This window comes from Pezoporus occidentalis, unplaced genomic scaffold, assembly GCF_034315485.1.
Source record: "Pezoporus occidentalis ecotype Australia unplaced genomic scaffold, CSIRO_AGI_Poc_V1 ctg373, whole genome shotgun sequence".
In the NCBI taxonomy this organism is placed as follows: Eukaryota; Metazoa; Chordata; class Aves; order Psittaciformes; family Psittacidae; genus Pezoporus; species Pezoporus occidentalis.
This window is the reverse complement of record NW_026915695.1, coordinates 67,754-87,672: the sequence shown is the minus strand read 5'-3', so window position 1 is coordinate 87,672 and position 19,919 is coordinate 67,754. Positions and strand designations below refer to the sequence as shown.

The following is a 19,919-nucleotide window of genomic DNA, read 5'->3' as shown; positions in this document are numbered from 1 at the left end:
GCATGCGCAAAGCGGAGTCGGTACTTACAGCGCTGATAGCGCCGGTGAGCGCCAGCAGCAGAGTGGCGCAGCGGAAGCGTGCTGGGCCCATAACCCAGAGGTCGATGGATCGAAACCATCCTCTGCTAGCTTCTTTTTTTCCCCTTCATTAACACTTTAATTAATGACATTCATTTTGCCGCCGCTCCTCTCACACCCCCCCCCATCGCACACTTATGGGGCGCACGGTGCGTTGGGAGCGTCGGGGGGAGGCCGCGCTCCCCGTGTCCCCAAACCCCCAACTCGCATCCGGTGGGGTGGGGTGGGGTGGGATGGGGCGGGGGGGGGGGGAACCGGAGCAGCACCGCCCCGCGCTCACCTCCCCGTGGGTGCCCGAGCCCCATTGAACCCCGACGGGGCGGCTCCGTGGGGCGAGTTTGGGAGGTCCCAGCACCCCCTTTTTCCATGGGGGTCCCATCCCTTAACACACCCCACACCCCCCCCCATTTAACACCCCACGGGTGGAACTTCCCGCACCCACCACGGGGCGGCCCCGTCCCGCAGCGCTCCGCCGGGGCGGGCAGGAAGGGGTTAAGCTCGGTGTGGATGATAACGGGGGGGGGGGGAAGGAAGGGCTCAGCCCCGTTGTGCCGCTGGGTTGGAGGGCAGGAGGAGGTGGGGTGGGGGGGTGTGGGGGGGGGCAGTCCCAAAGTCCTTCTCCGTGGGGCGATGCTCGCGGTCCTGGCCGCGCTCTGCTGCGCGGCACCGACGGCGACGGCCACGGCGCTGACTTTGGCCGTGGTCCTGCCCGAGCGCAACCTCAGCTACCCCTGGGCTTGGCCACGCGTGGGCCCCGCCGTGCGCTTGGCCGTGGGCGCCGTGAACGCCCGCTCCGACCTCCTGCCGGGCTTCACCCTGCGCTGGGTGTTCGGCAGCAGCGAGGACGGGCACGGAGTCTGCTCCGAGATGGCCGCGCCTTTGGCCGCCGTCGACCTGCAGCTCGCCCATCACCCCGCAGCCTTCCTCGGGCCGGGCTGCGTGTACACGGCGGCGCCGGTCGCCCGCTTCACGAGCCACTGGCGACTGCCGCTGGTGACGGCCGGGGCCGAGGCTCACGGCTTCGACGACAAACGGGAGCAGTTCGGGCTCACGACCAGAGCCGGTCCCAGCCACCGCAAGCTGGGCGAGCTGGGGGTGCAGCTCCACCGCCGCTTCAATTGGACCCGCCGGGCGCTGCTGGTTTATTGGGACGAGAAGGTCGACGATCGCCCCTACTTCTTCGCCGCCGAAGGGCTCTACGTGCAGCTGCCGGCCCTGCGCAACCTCACCGTGCTGGACGTGGTGTTCCGCGGCGGGGGGAACTTCTCCTTCATCATCCAGGAGATCAAGCACAAGGGGCGCGGTGGGTGCCGGGGATGGGGATGGGGATGGGGATCGGTAGGGGAAGGGGGATGAGCGGGGATGGGCTCGGGGTGGTGCGGGTGCGGGCGGCTGAAGGGGCTGCGTTCACCCCGTGCTGTGAGCAGCTGGGAGATGATGAGGGCGGCCGACAGCCCCTGTCCCATTCCCATCCCCATCCCCATCCCTATCCCTATCCCCATCCCCATCCCCATCACTATTCCCATCCCATCCCCATCCCCATCCCCATCCCTATCCCCATCCCTATCCCTATCCCCATCCCCATCCCTATCCCTATTCCCATCCCCATTCCCGTCCCTATCCCCATCCCCATTCCCATTTCCAACCCCATTCCCCTTGACTTGGCTCTACCCAACTTTACATGGCTCTGCACAGGCGTGTTGTATGACTGCACTCATGGGTGCTGCCCTCACCCCGTGTTGTGACCCACTGGGGGCTGCTGAGCATGGCCACCATTCCCATCTCTATTCCCATCCCCATTCTCATCCCTATTCCCATTCCTATTCCCATCTCAATTCGCTTCCCATTCCCATCCCTATTCCCATTCCTGTTCCCATCCCTATTCCCATCCAAATTCCATTCCCATCCCTATTCCCATTCCCATCCCTATTCCCACCCCATTCCCATCTCAATCCCATTCCATCCATATTCCAATCCCTATTCCCATCCCAATTCCATTCCCATCCCCATTCCATCCCTATTCCATCCCCATTCCCATCCCCATCCCATTCCCATCCCCATTCCATCCCTATTCCATCCCCATTCCCATCCCTATTCCCATTCCCATCTGCATTCCCATCCCTATTCCCATCCCAATCCCATTTCCATCCCCATCCCTATTGCCATCCCATTCCTATTCCCATCCCCATTCCTATCCATATTCCTATCCCAATCCCATTTCCATCCCCATTCCTATCCCAATCCCATTCCCATCCCCATTCCTATCCATATTCCTATCCCAATCCCATTTCCATCCCCATTCCTATCTGTATTCCTATCCCATCCCCATTCCCATCCCAATCCCATTCTCATCCCAATCCCATTCCCTCCCTATTCCCATTCTATTCCCACTCCCATCCCGTCCCCATCCGCTCCAGCCGGAGCCAACGGGTGGTGCCGGCGGCGCTGGCGCTGGGTGGGTGCCATCCGGCCGTGCCCAGTGGGTGCCGCGCTGGGGTTGGGGGGGGGCGCGGCCGGACACCCCCCCCCCCCCCCCTCACAGGGCAGTTCCCTGGGGTCCCATTGGATCCAATGGATCCCGGGGGATCGGGGGCAGGCTCGGGGTCGCTCCGTGGCCGGGGTCGGGCTCTGCCGGGATCGGGCCCGGGGAGGAGGAAGCGGAGTCGGGAAAACAGGAAACCTGGAACGGGCATGGGGGGGGCAACGGGGGGGAAAGGGGGGGCTCCCTGCGGCCCCTGCCCGGAGCGGGCACAGGGCATGGGGCGGGGGGGGGCAGCGAGGGACATGGGGCGGGGGGGCTGGGACATGGGATGGGGCTGGGACATGGGAACAGGGGACATGGGATGGGGCTGGGACATGGGATGGGGCTGGGACATGGGATGGGGCTGGGACATGGGGACAGGGGACATGGGAACAGGGGACATGGGATGGGGCTGGGACATGGGAACAGGGGATATGGGAACAGGGGACATGGGATGGGGCTGGGACATGGGAACAGGGGACATGGGATGGGGCTGGGACATGGGATGGGGCTGGGACATGGGATGGGACTGGGACATGGGAACAGGGGACATGGGAACAGGGGACATGGGAACAGGGGACATGGGATGGGGCTGGGACATGGGAACAGGGGACATGGGATGGGGCTGGGACATGGGAACAGGGGACATGGGATGGGGCTGGGACATGGGATGGGGCTGGGACATGGGGACAGGGGACATGGGGCGGGGGGGGGCTGGGACATGGGATGGGGCTGGGACATGGGAACAGGGGATATGGGAACAGGGGCATGGGATGGGACTGGGACATGGGAACAGGGGACATGGGATGGGGCTGGGACATGGGATGGGGCTGGGACATGGGAACAGGGGACATGGGAACAGGGGACATGGGATGGGACTGGGACATGGGATGGGGCTGGGACATGGGATGGGGCTGGGACATGGGGACAGGGGACATGGGAACAGGGGACATGGGATGGGGCTGGGACATGGGAACAGGGGATATGGGAACAGGGGACATGGGATGGGGCTGGGACATGGGAACAGGGGATATGGGAACAGGGGACATGGGATGGGACTGGGACATGGGATGGGGCTGGGACATGGGATGGGGCTGGGACATGGGGACAGGGGACATGGGAACAGGGAACATGGGAACAGGGGACATGGGATGGGGCTGGGACATGGGAACAGGGGACATGGGAACAGGGAACATGGGAACAGGGGACATGGGATGGGGCTGGGACATGGGAACAGGGGACATGGGATGGGACTGGGACATGGGATGGGGCTGGGACATGGGATGGGGCTGGGACATGGGATAGAGTTGGGACATGGGATAGGGCTGGAGCTGCTGAGGGTCATGGGATGGAGTTGGGGACATGGACATATGGAATAGAGCTGGGACATGGGATGAAGTTGGAGCTGCTGCAGGACATGGGATGGAACTGGGACATGGGATGGGGCTGGGACATGGGATGGGGCTGGAGGTGCTGCAGGACGTGGGATGGAGCAGGGGATGTGGGATGGAGTTAGAGCTGTTGAGGGACATGGGATAGAGCTGGGGAACATGGGAACAGGGGATATGGGGTGGGGCTGGGACATGGGGATATGGAATAGAGCTGGGACATGGGATGAAGTTGGAGCTGCTGCAGGACACGGGGTGGAGCTGGGAAAATGAGGACAAGGGACATGGAATGGATCTGTGGAAATGGGGTGGAGCTGGAGCTGCTGAGGAACATGGGATGGAGCAGGGGGATGGACACAGGGATGTCCCCGGTTGCCATAGGCAGGGATGGGGATGTCCCCGGTTGCCATAAGCAGGGATGGGGATGTCCCCGGTTGCCATAGGCAGGGATGGGGGTGTCCCTGGTTACCATAGGCAGGGATGGGGATGTCTCCAGTTGCCATAGGCAGGGATGGGGATGTCCCCGGTTGCCATAGGCAGGGATGGGGATGTCCCCGGTTGCCATAGGCCGGGCCGCGGTGTCTCAGGGCTGCCGCCGTGTCCCTCCCGCAGTGGTTTACGTGTGCTGCGCCCCGGGCACGCTGCGGGAGCTGCTGCTGCAGGCGGAGCGCGAGGGGCTCACGCGCGGGGACTTCGTCTTCTTCTACATCGACATCTTCGGGGCCAGCCTGCAGGGGAGCCGCTTCCCCGAGCCCCAGCGGCCATGGAGGCGCGGGGACCGCCACGACGCGGCCGCACGCAGGGCCTTCGAGGTGGGTGACACCGGTACCCATCGTGGGTGACACCGGTACCCATCGTGTGTGATACCGGTACCCATCATGGGTGACACTGATACCCATCGTGTGTGACACCGGTACCCATCGTGTGTGATACCGGTACCCATCGTGTGTGACACCGGTACCCATCATGGGTGATACTGGTACCCATCGTGTGTGACACTGGTACCCATCATGGGTGACACCGGTACCCATCGTGGGTGATACCGGTACCCATCGTGTGTGTGACACCAGTACCCATCATGGGTGACACCGGAGCCCATCGTGGGTGATACCGGTACCCATCGTGTTTGATACCGGTACCCATGATGGGTGATACCGGTACCCATCATGTGTGTGACACCGGTACCCATCATGGGTGATACCAGTACCCATTGTGTGTGATACCAGTACCCATCATGGGTGATACTGGTACCCACTGTGTGTGTGATACCTGTACCCATTGTGTGTGATACCAGTACCCATCATGTGTGATACTGGTACCCATCATGTGTGATATAGGTACCCATCATGTGTGTGATACCGGTACCCATCATGTGTGATACCGATACCCGTCATGGGTGACACTGGAACCCATCCTGTGTGATACTCGTACCCAGCATGTGTGTGATACCAGTACGCATCATGTGTGGTACCAGTACCCGTCATATGTGGTACTGGTACCCATGGTGGGTGACACCAGTCCCCATCATGTGTGACACCGGTACCCATCGTGGGTGACACTGGTACCCATAGTGTGTGATACCGGTACCCATCGTGTGTGACACCGGTACCCATGGTGGGTGACACCAGTCCCCATCATGTGTGACACTGGTACCCATCGTGTGTGACACCGGTACCCATCGTGGGTGACACCAGTACCCATCGTGGGTGACACCGGTACCCATTGTGTGTGACACTGGTACCCATAGTGTGTGATACCGGTACCCATCATGTGTGACACCAGTACCCATCGTGTGTGATACCGGTACCCATCGTGTGTGACACCGGTACCCATCATGGCTGACACCGGTACCCATCGTGTGTGACACCGGTACCCATGGTGGGTGACACCAGTACCCATCATGTGTGACACCAATACCCATTGTGTGTAATACCGGTACCCATAATGTGTAATACCGGTACCCATCGTCGGTGTGATACCGGTACACATGGGGTGTGATACCGGTACCCATTGTGGGTGATACCGGTACCCATCGTGTGTGATACCGGTACCCATCGTGTGTGACACTGGTACTCACTGTGTGTGATACCGGTACCCATCATGTGTGGTACCAGTACCCATCGTGTGAGCATCATGATGCAATGGGTGCTCCTCATTTGGAGGGTTGCAGTTGATGGCCCTGTGTCCCAGCTCCACCCGCTCTCCCCTTCCCAGGCTGTCACCATCATCACCTACAAGGAGCCCACAAACCCTGAGTACCGGCCCTTCCTGGCGCGGCTGAAGGAGGAGGCCATGGCTCACTTCAACTTCTCCATGAAGGACGGCTTGGTGGGATATAGGGATGGCAACGGGAAAGCTGAAGGGTGAAGGGAACTGGGATAAGGGACAAATCCTATAGGGTGGAGATGGAGCTGCTGAGGGATGCGGGATGGAGCTGGGGGCAAGGGGGTATGGGATGAAGATGGGGCATGGGATGGAGATGGAGCTGCTGAGGGCCATGGGATGGAGACGGGGACATGGGGACGAGGGGACATGGGATGGAGCTGAAGCCGTTCCCCATGCCGAGCTGTCCCCATGCCCCCAGATGAACTTCATCGCGGCCGCCTTCCACGACGGGGTCCTGCTCTACGCACAGGCCCTCAACGAGACGCTGGAGCGCGGCGGCTCCATCAGCAACGCCACCGCCGTCACCCGCCAGATGTGGAACCGCACCTTCTATGGTGGGTCCCATCCCATCCCCATCCCATCACATCCCATCTCCATCCCATCTGCATCCCATCCCATCTGCATCCCATCCCATCCCATCCCATCCCATCCCCATCCCATCCCATCCCATCCCATCCCATCCCCATCCCATCCCCATCCTCATCCCCATCCCCATCCCCATCCCATTCCCATCTAATCCCATCCCCATCCCATCCCATTCCATCACATCCCATCTCATTTCATCCAATCCCATCCCCATCCCCATCCCATCCCATCTCCATCCCATCCCCATCCCATCTCATCTCATCCCATCCCATTCCCATCATATCCCATTCCCCCCCATCCCATTCCCATCCCATCCTCATCCCATCCCCACCCCATCCCATTCCCATCCCATCCTCATCCCATCCCCACCCCATCCCCATCCCATCCCATCCCATCCCATCCCCATCCCCATCCCATCCCCATCCCCATCCCATCCCATCCCATCCCATTCCCATCCCACCCCATCCCCATCCCCACCCCATTCCCACCCCATCCCCACCCCATCCATACCTCCCACCTCTCACCCTCAGGCGTCACCGGCTTCCTGAAGATCGATGAGAACGGCGACCGGGAGAGCGATTATTCCCTCTGGGACATGGACCCGGTGCGGGGGGACTTCCAGGTGAGCCCCAACAGGGGAGCACCCCTCCCGTGGGGCGACCGGGGGCCTCCTCCCACCCGCTTCCCCCCTTCATCCCCCATCAGATTGTGGCCAACTACAACGGCACCACCAAGAAGCTCCAGATGGTGCCGGGCCGCGCCATCCATTGGCCGGGGAACGTGGTCCCCTCCGATGTCCCCCCCTGTGGCTTTGACAACAGTGACCCCCAGTGCCACAAAGGTGAGCGGGGTCCATAGAGGGGGGGACACAGGCCATGGACCCCCCCACACAACCCGGTCACCCATCGGCTTCCTGTCACCCTGCAGGCAGCCTGTCCACCCTGGAGGTCCTGTCCCTTGTGGTGAGCCTCATCCTCTTGGCCATCACCGTCACCTCCTTCTTCATCTATAGGTAGGTGCTGCTGTGCCCAGAGGTGGTGGGGATGGACGGGGTTTTGGGGTTGTGGGGGGGGGTCTCATGGGGATGCTGCCTTGGAGCAGGAAGCTGGCGCTGGAGAAGGAGCTGGCGGCCGAGCTGTGGCGGATCCGGTGGGAAGATGTGCAGATGAGCAGCTTGGAGAAGCACCTGCGGAGCGCCGGCAGCAAACTCACCCTGTCCCTGGTGAGGTGGTGGGGAGCAGGCGGAGGGTCAGGGTTTGGGGGCGGTGGGGTCAGGGTTTGGAGATGGGGAGCAGGGTTTGGGGGTGATGGGATCAGGTTTTGGAGGTGATGGGGTCAGGGTTTGGAGGTGATGGGGTCAGGGTTTGGAGGTGATGGGGTCAGGGTTTGGGGTTGATGGGGTCAGGGTTTGGAGGTGATGGGGTCAGGGTTTGGAGGTGATGGGATCATGGTTTGGGGGTGATGGGATCAGGCTTTGGAGGTGATGGGGATCAAGGTTTGGAGGTGATGGGGAGCAGGTTTTGGAGGTGATGGGGAGCAGGGTTTGGGGGTGATGGGTTCAGGGTTTGGGGGTGGTGGGGAGCAGGGTTTGGGGGTGGTGGGGAGCGGGGTTTGGGGGCGGTGGGGAGCAGGGTTTGGGGGTGATGGGGTCAGGGTTTGGGGGCGGTGGGGTCAGGGTTTGGGGGCGATGGGGTCAGGGCTTGGAGGTGATGGGGTCAGGGTTTGGGGGCGGTGGGGTCAGGGTTTGGGGGCGATGGGGTCAGGGTTTGGGGGCGATGGGGAGCAGGGTTTGGGGGCGATGGGGTCAGGGTTTGGGGGTGATGGGGTCAGGGTTTGGGGGTGATGGGGAGCAGGGTTTGGGGGTGATGGGGTCAGGGTTTGGGGGTGATGGGGAGCAGGGTTTGGGGGTGATGGGGAGCAGGGTTTGGAGGTGATGGGGTCAGGCTTTGGAGGTGATGGGGAGCAGGGTTTGGGGGTGATGGGGTCAGGGTTTGGGGGTGATGGGGAGCAGGGTTTGGGGGTGATGGGGTCAGGGTTTGGTGGTGATGGGGTCAGGGTTTGGGGGTGGGGATCAGGGTTTGGAGGTGATGGGGAGCAGGGTTTGGGGGTGGTGGGATCAGGGTTTGGGGATGATGGGGAGCAGGGTTTGGGGGTGGTGGGGTCAGGGTTTGGGGGTGGTGGGGTGAGGGTTTGGGGGTGATGGGGATCAGGGTTTGGGGGTGATGGGGAGCAGGGTTTGGAGGCGGTGGGGTCAGGGTTTGGAGGTGATGGGGTCAGGGTTTGGAGGTGATGGGGTCAGGGTTTGGAGGTGATGGGGAGCAGGGGCAGGGCTCACGCCGCTTCCCTCCCCATCCAGAGGGGCTCCAACTACGGCTCCCTGATGACCACAGAGGGGCAGTTCCAGGTCTACGCCAAGACCGCCTATTACAAGGTACCCCGGCACGGGCTGGCCTGGCCCTGAAAGCCCCCCCCTTTCCCAGGGGGATATGGGGTGGGAGGCACCTCCCCACCCCTTTGTGCCCCCCTCCCAGGGCAACCTGGTGGCCGTGAAGCACCTGAACCGCCCGCGCATCGAGCTCACGCGCAAGGTCCTCTTCGAGCTGAAGCACGTAGGTGAAGCGCGCGGCGCCGTGGGGAGGGCTATGGGGCCATGGGGAGGGCTATGGGGAGGGCCGTGGGGCCGTGGGGCCGCTCCCAGCCCCTGCTCCCCTCTCTCAGATGCGGGATGTCCAAAACGAGCACCTCACCCGCTTCATCGGCGCCTGCACCGACCCCCCCAACATCTGCATCCTGACCGAGTACTGCCCCCGGGGCAGCCTGCAGGTACCCCAGGGACCACCTGCACCCATCGGGGTGGGGATGCTCCATTCGGCACCCATCGGGGTGGGGATGCTCCATTCGGCACCCATCAGGGTGGGGATGCTCCATTCGGCACCCATCGGGGTGGGGATGCTCCATTCGGCTCCCATCAGGGTGGGGATGCTCCATTCGGCACCCATTGGGGTGGGGATGCTCCATCCAGCACCCATTGGAATGGGGATGCTCCATTCGGCACCCATCGGGGTGGGGATGCTCCATTCGGCACCCATCAGGGTGGGGATGCTCCATTCGGCACCCATCAGGGTGGAGATGCTCCATTCGGCACCCATCAGGGTGGGGATGCTCCATTCGGCACCCATCGGGGTGGGGATGCTCCATTCGGCTCCCATCAGGGTGGGGATGCTCCATTCGGCACCCATTGGGGTGGGGATGCTCCATCCAGCACCCATTGGAATGGGGATGCTCCATTCGGCACCCATCGGGGTGGGGATGCTCCATTCGGCACCCATCGGGGTGGGGATGCTCCATTCAGCACCCATCGGGGTGGGGATGCTCCATTTGGCACCCATCGGGGTGGGGATGCTCCATTCGGCACCCATTGGCTGGGGATGCTCCATTCGGCACCCATTGGAATGGGGATGCTCTATTCGGCACCCATCGGGCTGGGGATGCTCCATTCGGCACCCATCGGGGTGGGGATGCTCCATTCGGCACCCATCGGGGTGGGGATGCTCCATTCGGCACCCATCAGGGTGGGGATGCTCCATTCGGCACCCATCGGGGTGGGGATGCTCCATTCGGCACCCATCGGGGTGGGGATGCTCCATTCGGCTCCCATCGGGGTGGGGATGCTCCATCCAGCACCCAATGGGATGGGGCTGCTCCATCCAGCACCCATTGGAATGGGGATGCTCCATCCAGCACCCATCGGGGTGGGGATGCTCCATCCAGCACCCATCAGGGTGGGGATGCTCCATTCGGCACCCATTGGAATGGGGATGCTCCATTCGGCACCCATCAGGGTGGGGATGCTCCATTCGGCACCCATCGGGGTGGGGATGCTCCATTCGGCACCCATCGGGGTGGGGATGCTCCATTCGGCACCCATCGGGCTGGGGATGCTCCATCCAGCACCCAACGGGGTGGGGATGCTCCATCCGGCACCCAATGGGATGGGGCTGCTCCATCCAGCACCCATTGGAATGGGGATGCTCCATCCAGCACCCATCGGGGTGGGGATGCTCCATTCAGCACCCATCAGCGTGGGGATGCTCCATTCAGCACCCATCAGGGTGGGGATGCTCCATTCAGCACCCATCGGGCTGGGGATGCTCCATCCGGCACCCATCAGGGTGGGGATGCTCCATCCAGCACCCACTGGGGCTGGGGCTGTTTCCAGCACCCATTGGGTTGGGGATGCTCCATCCAGCACCCACTGGGGATGGGGATGCTTCCAGGACCCATTTGGGTGGGGATGCTCCATCCAGCACCCATTGGGGATGGGGCTGTTTCCAGCACCCATTGGGTTGGGGATGCTCCATCCAGCACCCACTGGGGATGGGGCTGCTTGCAGCACCCATCGGGGCTGGCGATGCTCCCTGGGTGCCTGGGGTGGGCGGAGCCGATGGGTGCTGGTCCCCATCCCGGCCCAATCCCTGGCGGTGCTGTGCTCCTCAGGACATCCTGGAGAACGAGAGCATCACCTTGGACTGGATGTTCCGCTATTCCCTCACCCACGACATCGTCAAGGTAAGAGCCCAATCCCAGCATCCCCATTCCCGACGTCGGGAATCAGCCGCAAGCCTGACCCCCCCCCCACCCACCCAGGGGATGCAATTCCTGCACAACGGCGTCATCGTCTCCCATGGCAACCTCAAGTCCTCCAACTGCGTGGTGGACAGCCGCTTCGTGCTCAAGATCACCGACTATGGGCTGGAGAGCTTCCGCCTGCCCCCCGATGGGGAGGACACCCATGCCCTCTTCGCCAGTGAGCACCCAACCCTATCCCCCCCACCACCCCCCAGCACCCAACCCCCGGGGTCCCCGCTCGCCCTCAGCACCCTTCTTGGTGGCACAGAGAAGCTGTGGACGGCGCCCGAGCTCTTGAGGATGGAGCAGCCCCCGGGCCGTGGTACCCAGAAGGGGGATGTCTACAGCTTCGGCATCATCCTGCAGGAGATCGCCCTGCGCAACGGGGTCTTCTACGTGGAGGGCATGGACCTCAGCCCCAAAGGTTGGGGGGCAGCAGGAGCCGATGGGTGCTTGGGCCTGACAATGGGTGCTTGGATCTTCTGATGGGTGCTTGGACATTCCGATGGGTGCTTGGATCTTCTGATGGGTGCTTGGACATTCCGATGGGTGCTTGGATCTTCTGATGGGTGCTTGGGCCTTCCGATGGGTGCTTGGATCTTCCGATGGGTGCTTGGGCATTCCGATGGGTGCTTGGACCTCCTGATGGGTGCTTGGATCTTCCAATGGGTGCTTGGGCATTCCGATGGGTGCTTGGGCCTTCCGATGGGTGCTTGGGCCTTCCAATGGGTTCTTGGGCCTGACAATGGATGCTTGGATGTGCTGTGATGGGTGCTTGGACCTTCCGATGGGTGCTTGGATCTTCTGATGGGTGCTTGGGCCTTCCGATGGGTGCTTGGGCCTTCCGATGGGTGCTTGGACCTTCTGATGGCTGCTTGGACCTGACAATGGATGCTTGGGCCTTCCGATGGGTGCTTGGGCCTGACAATGGGTGCTTGGATCTTCTGATGGGTGCTTGGGCCTTCTGATGGGTGCTTGGATCTTCTGATGGGTGCTCGGACATTCCGATGGGTGCTTGGACCTCCTGATGGGTGCTTGGGCCTCACAATGGATGCTTGGATGTGCTGTGATGGGTGCTTGGACCTTCTGATGGGTGCTTGGACCTGACAATGGGTGCATGAACCTGACAATGGATGCTTGGGCCTTCTGATGGGTGCTTGGACCTCCTGATGGGTGCTTGGATGAGCTGATGAGTCCTGGGACCTGCTGATGGGTTATTGGATGAGCTGATGGGTGCTTGGATCTACCGATGGGTGCTTGGACCTACCGATGGGTGCTTGGACCTACCGATGGGTGCTTGGATCTACCGGTGGGTGCTTGGACCTACCGATGGGTGCTTGGATCAACCTATGGGTGCTTGGATCTTCTGATGGGTGCTTGGACCTACCGATGGCTGCTTGGATCTACTGATGGGTACTTGGATCTACCGATGGGTGCTTGGATCTACCGATGGGTGCTTGGACCTACCGATGGGTGCTTGGATCAACCTATGGGTGCTTGGACCTACCAACGGCTGCTTGGATCTACCGATGGTTGCTTGGATCTACCGATGGTTGCTTGGATCTACCGATGGGTGCTTGGATCTACCTATGGGTGCTGGGACCTACCGACGGGTGCTTGGATCTACCAACGGGTGCTTAGACCAGTCGATGGGTGCTTTGACCTATCGCTGGGTGCTGGCACCAGTTGATGGGTGCTGCTCCCCTCTGACGGGTGCTGCCGTCCCCCTCCCCAGAGATCATCGAGCGTGTGAAGAGCGGCGAGCGCCCCAGCTTCCGCCCCTCGGCCGCCGTGGGGTGCCAGCTGGAGGAGCTGGGGCAGCTCATGCAGCTCTGCTGGGCCGAGGACCCCCTGGAGCGCCCGGACTTCAACCACATCAAGGTGCAGCTCCGCAGGTTCAACAGGTACCGACCCCATCCCCATCCCCGGCCCCAGCCCCACCGCGGCGGGGGGGGGGGGCGGATGGACCCCTGTGGGTCCCCAGATGGGTGCTGAGCCCCTGCCCGCAGGGGGAGCAGCAGCAACATCCTGGACAACCTGCTGTCCCGCATGGAGCAGTACGCCAACAACCTGGAGGAGCTGGTGGAGGAGCGCACCCAGGCCTACCTGGAGGAGAAGCGCAAGGCGGAGGCGCTGCTCTACCAGATCCTGCCCCAGTGAGCGTCCATGGGGGTCCCTATAGAGACCCCCCAGCCACCGCGCTGTGGGGTACCACGGCAGCATCGCGCAAACACACACACACACGCACACAATCCTGCCCTGCTGGGGGGGGCGCTGGGACGTGGGGATGGGTGGGTGGGTATGGTGATGGGTGGGTGGGTGGTTGGACGTGGTGATGGGTGGTTGGATGTGGTGATGGGTGGTTGGAGCTGGTGATGGGTGGTTGGGTGGTTGGACATGGTGATGGGTGGTTGGAGCTGGTGATGGGTGGTTGGACATGGTGAGGGGTGGTTGGATGTGGTGAGGGGTGGTTGGAGCTGGTGATGGGTGGTTGGGTGGTTGGACATGGTGATGGGTGGTTGGACATGGTGAGGGGTGGTTGGAGCTGGTGATGGGTGGTTGGACATGGTGATGGGTGGTTGGACGTGGTGAGGGGTGGTTGGACGTGGTGATGGGTGGTTGGACGTGGTGAGGGGTGGTTGGAGCTGGTGATGGGTGGTTGGACATGGTGAGGGGTGGTTGGATGTGGTGAGGGGTGGTTGGAGCTGGTGATGGGTGGTTGGGTGGTTGGACATGGTGATGGGTGGTTGGACATGGTGAGGGGTGGTTGGAGCTGGTGATGGGTGGTTGGACATGGTGATGGGTGGTTGGACGTGGTGAGGGGTGGTTGGACGTGGTGATGGGTGGTTGGAGCTGGTGATGGGTGGTTGGAGCTGGTGATGGGTGGTTGGACATGGTGATGGGTGGTTGGACGTGGTGAGGGGTGGTTGGACGTGGTGATGGGTGGTTGGAGCTGGTGATGGGTGGTTGGAGCTGGTGATGGGTGGTTGGACATGGTGATGGGTGGTTGGAGGTGGTGATGTGTGGTTGGGTGGTTGGACATGGTGATGGGTGGTTGGAGCTGGTGATGGGTGGTTGGAGCTGGTGATGGGTGGTTGGAGCTGGTGATGGGTGGTTGGACGTGGTGAGGGGTGGTTGGAGCTGGTGACGGGTGGTTGGAGCTGGTGATGGGTGGTTGGACATGGTGATGGGTGGTTGGAGGTGGTGATGTGTGGTTGGGTGGTTGGACATGGTGATGGGTGGTTGGAGCTGGTGATGGGTGGTTGGACGTGGTGAGGGGTGGTTGGACGTGGTGAGGGGTGGTTGGAGCTGGTGAGGGGTGGTTGAACACGGTGATGGGTGGGTGGGTGGGTGGTTGGAGCTGGTGACGGGTGGTTGGAGCTGGTGACGGGTGGTTGGAGCTGGTGACGGGTTGTTGGACATGGTGACGGGTGGTTGAACACGGTGATGGGTGGTTGGACGTGGTGACGGGTGGTTGAACCTCCTGTGATGGGTGGTTGGGCATGGTGACAGGTGGTTGGACATGGTGACGGGTGGTTGGGCATGGTGACGGGTGGTTGGAGCTGGTGACGGGTGGTTGGACCTCCTGTGATGGGTGGTTGGACCTGCTGATGGGTGGTTGTGCATGGTGATGGGTGGTTGGACCTGCTAATGGGTGCTTGGACATGGTGATGGGTGGTTGGACATTCTGATGGGTGGCTGGACCTGCTGATGGGTGCATCCAAGCACCCCTGCATGGCTGGGGATGCCTACAGCAGCTGTGGACACCCCCCCCCCATGTCCCATCCCCACCCCACAGCTCGGTGGCGGAGCAGCTGAAGCGGGGCGAGACGGTGCCGGCGGAGGCCTTCGACAGCGTCACCATCTACTTCAGCGACATCGTGGGCTTCACGGCGCTGTCGGCGCAGAGCACGCCCATGCAGGTGGTGACGCTGCTCAACGACCTCTACACTTGCTTCGACGCCATCATCGACCACTTTGACGTCTACAAGGTTTGGGGTGGGGATGATGGGGACCCCCGCATTGGGGGGTGTTGTTGGGTGTTGTTGGCACCCCACGGCGCTCGGTCCGCAGGTGGAGACCATCGGCGATGCCTACATGGTGGTGTCGGGGCTGCCGGTGCGCAACGGGCGGCAGCACGCGCCCGAGGTGGCGCGCATGGCGCTGGCGCTGCTCGACGCCGTGCGCTCCTTCCGCATCCGCCACCGGCCCCAGCAGCAGCTGCGCCTGCGCATCGGGGTGCACACGGGTCAGTGGGGCGGGGATGGCAATGGGGAAGGCATGGGGGGGAATGGGGATGGGGAAGGCATGGGGGGCAATGGGGATGGGGGAGCCATGGGGGGGAATGGGGATGGGGGAGCCCATGGGGGGCAATGGGGATGGGGGACGTATGGGGGAAAAGGGGATGGGGAAGCCATGGGGGGCACTGGGGATGGGGGAGCCATGGGGGGGAATGGGGATGGGGGAGCCATGGGGGGTAATGGGGATGGGGGAGCCCATGGGGGGGAATGGGGATGGGGGAGCCATGGGGGGTAATGGGGATGGGGAGCCCATGGGGGGCAATGGGGATGGGGGAGCCATGGGGGGTGACTGCAATGGGGGAGCCATGGGGGGTAATGGGGATGGGGAAGGCATGGGGGGTAATGGGGATGGGGAGCCCATGGGGGGCAATTGGGATGGGGGAGCCATGGGGGGTAATGGGGATGGGGGAGCCCATGGGGGGGCAATGGGGATGGGGGAGCCATGGGGGGTAATGGGGATGGGGGAGCCCAGGGGGGGGAATGGGGATGGGGGAGCCATGGGGGGTAATGGGGATGGGGAGCCCATGGGGGGCAATGGGGATGGGGGAGCCATGGGGGGCAATGGGGATGGGGGAGCCATGGGGGGCACTGGGGATGGGGGAGCCCATGGGGGGTGATTGCAATGGGGAAGCTATGGGGGGCAATGGGGATGGGGGAGCCATGGGGGGTAATGGGGATGGGGCAGCCCATGGGGGGGCAATGGGGATGGGGGAGCCCATGGGGGGCAATGGGGATGGGGACGTGGGACCCATGGGGGTCAATGGGGATATGTGACCAATGTGGGTTAATGGGGATGGGGAACCCATGGGGGGCAATGGGGATGGGGGAGCCATGGGGGGGAATGGGGATGGGAGAGCCATGGGGGGCAATGGGGATGGGGGAGCCATGGGGGGCAATGGGGATGGGGGAGCCATGGGGGGGAATGGGGATGGGGGAGCCCATGGGGGGGAATGGGGATGGGGGAGCCATGGGGGGCAATGGGGATGGGGGAGCCATGGGGGGGAATGGGGATGGGGGAGCCATTGGGGGTAATGGGGATGGGGGAGCCATGGGGGGGTGATTGCAATGGGGAAGTCATGGGGGGCAATGGGGATGGGGGAGCCATGGGGGGTAATGGGGATGGGGGAGCCCATGGGGGGTGATTGCAATAGGAAAGCCATGGGGGGCAATGGGGATGGGGGAGCCATGGGGGGGAATGGGGATGGGGGAGCCATGGGGGGGAATGGGGATGGGGGAGCCATAGGGGACAATGGGGATGGGGGAGCCCATAGAGGGTAATGGGGATGGGGGAGCCCATGGGGGGTGATTGCAATGGGGAAGCCATGGGGGGCAATGGGGATGGAGGAGCCATGGGGGGTGATTGCAATGGGGAAGCCATGGGGGCAATGGGGATGGGGAACCCATGGGGGTCAATAGGGATGGAGAACCCATATGGGTCAATAGGGATGGGGACATGGGACCCATGTGGGTCAATGGGGACGTGTGACCAATGTGGGTCAATGGGGATAGAGAAGCCATGGGGGGTCAATGGGAATGGGGGACCCATGGGGGGCAATGGGGAGGGGGGACCCATGGAGGGGAATGGGGATGTGGACCCATATGGGGTCAGTGGGGCTGGGGACATGGAAGCCGTATGGGTCAATGGGGAGAGGGAACCCACATGGGTCAGGAGAGATGGGGACAGGGCCATAGCACCCACACAGGTCAATGGGCACCCAGCCCTCCCATGGAGCCCAGGGGGCAGTGGGGCCATGTGGGGTGGGAGCTATGGGGGGTGCTCACTGGGTGCCCCCCAGGACCCGTCTGTGCCGGGGTTGTGGGGCTCAAGATGCCCCGGTACTGCCTGTTCGGGGACACGGTGAACACGGCCTCGCGCATGGAGTCCAATGGGGAAGGTGAGGGCACCCGTGGGTGCTGAGGGACACCTATGGGAGCTGCTGGGCATCTATGGGTGCTGCTGGGCACCTATGGGTGCTGCTGGGCACCTATGGGAGCTGGTGGGCACCTATGGGTGCTGCTGGGCACCTATGGGAGCTGCTGGGCATCTATGGGTGGTGATGGGCACCTATGGGTGCTGCTGGGCACCTATGGGAGCTGGTGGGCATCTATGGGTGATGGGCACCCATGGGAGCTGATGGGCACCCACGGTTGGTGATGGGCATCTATGGGAGCTGATGGGCACCCACGGTTGGTGATGGGCATCTATGGGAGCTGATGGGCACCCATGGGTGGTGATGGGCATCTATGGGAGCTGATGGGCACCCATGGGAGCTGATGGGCACCTATGGGTGGTTATGGGCACCCACGGGTGCTGATGGGCACCCATGGTTGGTGATGGATACCCATGGGAGCTGATGGGCTCCTATGGGTGGTGATGGGCACCCATGGTTGGTGATGGGCTCCTATGGGTGCTGCTGGGCTCCTATGGGTGCTGCTGGGCACCCATGGTTGGTGATGGGCACCCATGGCTGCTGATGGGCACCCATGGGAGCTGATGGGCACCCACAGTTGGTGATGGGCTCCTATGGGTGCTGATGGTCACCTGTGGGTGCTGGTGGGCACCCATGGTTGGTGATGGGCACCCACAGTTGGTGATGGGCTCCTATGGGTGCTGATGGTCAACTGTGGGTGCTGGTGGGCACCCATGGTTGGTGATGGGCACCCATGGGTGCTGATGGGCACCCACGGTTGGTGATGGGCACCCATGGTTGTTGATGAGCACTCACGGTTGCTGATGGGCACCCATGGGCGGTGATGGGCACCTATGGGAGCTGATGGGCACCCAAGCTTGTTGATGGGCTCCTATGGGTGCTGATGGGCTCCTATGGGTGCTGATGGGCTCCTATGGGTGCTGATGGGCACCCAAGCTTGTTGATGGGCTCCTATGGAAGCTGATGGGCACCCATGGGTGCTGATGGGCACCTATGGGTGCTGATGGGCTCCTATGGGTGCTGATGGGCACCCAAGCTTGTTGATGGGCACCTATGGGAGCTGATGGGCACCCAAGCTTGTTGATGGGCACCTATGGGAGCTGATGGGCACCCACGGTTGTTGATGGGCACCTATGGGTGCTGATGGGCACCTATGGGAGCTGATGGGCTCCTATGGGTGCTGATGGGCTCCTATGGGAGCTGATGGGCTCCTATGGGTGCTGATGGGCACCTATGGGTGCTGATGGGCACCCAAGCTTGTTGATGGGCTCCTATGGGTGCTGATGGGCTCCTATGGGTGCTGATGGGCAGCTATGGGAGCTGATGGGCTCCTATGGGTGCTGATGGGCTCCTATGGGTGCTGATGGGCACCTATGGGAGCTGATGGGCACCCATGGGTGCTGATGGGCTCCTATGGGTGCTGATGGGCACCTATGGGAGCTGATGGGCTCCTATGGGTGCTGATGGGCTCCTATGGGTGCTGATGGGCTCCTATGGGTGCTGATGGGCACCCACGGTTGTTGATGGGCACCTATGGGTGCTGATGGGCTCCTATGGGTGCTGATGGGCAGCTATGGGAGCTGATGGGCTCCTATGGGTGCTGATGGGCTCCTATGGGTGCTGATGGGCACCTATGGGAGCTGATGGGCACCCATGGGTGCTGATGGGCTCCTATGGGTGCTGATGGGCTCCTATGGGAGCTGATGGGCTCCTATGGGTGCTGATGGGCACCTATGGGTGCTGATGGGCTCCTATGGGTGCTGATGGGCACCCATGGGTGCTGATGGGCTCCTATGGGTGCTGATGGGCTCCTATGGGTGCTGATGGGCACCCATGGGTGCCGCCGCTCCCCAGCCCTGAAGATCCACATCTCCGCCGCGACCAAGGCCGTGCTGGAGGAGTTCGGCTGCTTCGAGCTGGAGCTCCGGGGGGACGTGGAGATGAAGGTGGGTCCTGCCCCCTCCCCCACCCCCATGGGTGCCCCAATGGGCCCCATCCCCCCCCCCCCCCCATCCTCATCCCATAGCCCCGATGGGGCCATGGGCACCCTGGGACCCCCCCCCCTTTGTCTGATCCCCCCCCCTCTCTCCCCATAGGGCAAGGGGAAGGTGAGGACCTATTGGCTGCTGGGGGAGCGGGGGGGCAGCACCCGGGGCTGACCCCCCCCCAGCAGCACCCAGACCCCCGGGGGGGGCTGCACCAGGCACCGCCTCCGAGCCTCCCCCCCCCTCCCCGGTCCTCAATGAACCCCAATGCACCCCAGTGCACCCCAATGCATCCCTGTGCATCCCAATGCACCCCAATGCATCCCAGTGCATCC

At 62.8% G+C, this 19,919-nt stretch overlaps 1 protein-coding gene, 1 long non-coding RNA gene and 1 other non-coding gene across 7 annotated transcripts; 2 read left to right on the top strand and 1 right to left on the bottom strand.

The window, feature by feature from the left end:
• Positions 1–56: 56 nt before the first annotated feature.
• TRNAM-CAU (transfer RNA methionine (anticodon CAU)) lies at positions 57–128 on the top strand. The gene has a single exon. It is a non-coding gene; the product is annotated as a tRNA-Met (tRNA).
• A 550-nt stretch (positions 129–678) lies between these two features.
• NPR1 (natriuretic peptide receptor 1) lies at positions 679–19,919 on the top strand. Of its 5 annotated transcripts, none has more exons than XM_062631741.1 (21): positions 680–1,381; positions 4,600–4,799; positions 6,202–6,315; positions 6,572–6,707; positions 7,269–7,360; positions 7,444–7,579; positions 7,666–7,750; positions 7,840–7,960; positions 9,095–9,169; positions 9,270–9,351; positions 9,457–9,561; positions 11,236–11,307; positions 11,386–11,545; positions 11,636–11,791; positions 13,103–13,271; positions 13,426–13,523; positions 15,167–15,359; positions 15,442–15,616; positions 17,465–17,563; positions 19,454–19,545; positions 19,696–19,919. In XM_062631741.1, the coding sequence occupies exons 1-21, from the start codon at positions 709–711 to the stop codon at positions 19,756–19,758; spliced, it is 3,096 nt and encodes a 1,031-aa protein (XP_062487725.1). In that variant the 5' UTR covers positions 680–708; the 3' UTR covers positions 19,759–19,919. The 5 variants fall into 5 exon arrangements, with proteins under 5 accessions (XP_062487728.1, XP_062487725.1, XP_062487727.1 ...); XM_062631740.1 differs by having other exon boundaries at positions 681–1,381; positions 9,270–9,347; positions 13,377–13,523; positions 19,696–19,917; XM_062631743.1 differs by lacking the exons at positions 17,465–17,563; positions 19,454–19,545; positions 19,696–19,919 and having other exon boundaries at positions 9,270–9,347; positions 13,103–13,248; positions 13,377–13,523; positions 15,442–15,563.
• On the bottom strand, positions 11,720–15,004 carry LOC134170386 (uncharacterized). The gene is made up of 3 exons (XR_009967262.1): positions 14,951–15,004; positions 12,149–12,188; positions 11,720–11,826 (listed from the first exon to the last, which is right to left on the bottom strand). It is a non-coding gene; the product is annotated as an uncharacterized LOC134170386 (long non-coding RNA).

Bases quoted from the DNA above. Each gene is read 5' to 3' on its own strand.
- NPR1 (XM_062631740.1), top strand. From the start codon at position 709: ATGCTCGCGGTCCTGGCCGCGCTCTGCTGCGCGGCACCGACGGCGACG. The intron at 7,361-7,443 runs GTGAGCCCCAAC...ATCCCCCATCAG, and splicing joins CGGTGCGGGGGGACTTCCAG to ATTGTGGCCAACTACAACGG. The intron at 11,546-11,635 runs GTGAGCACCCAA...TTGGTGGCACAG, and splicing joins CACCCATGCCCTCTTCGCCA to AGAAGCTGTGGACGGCGCCC.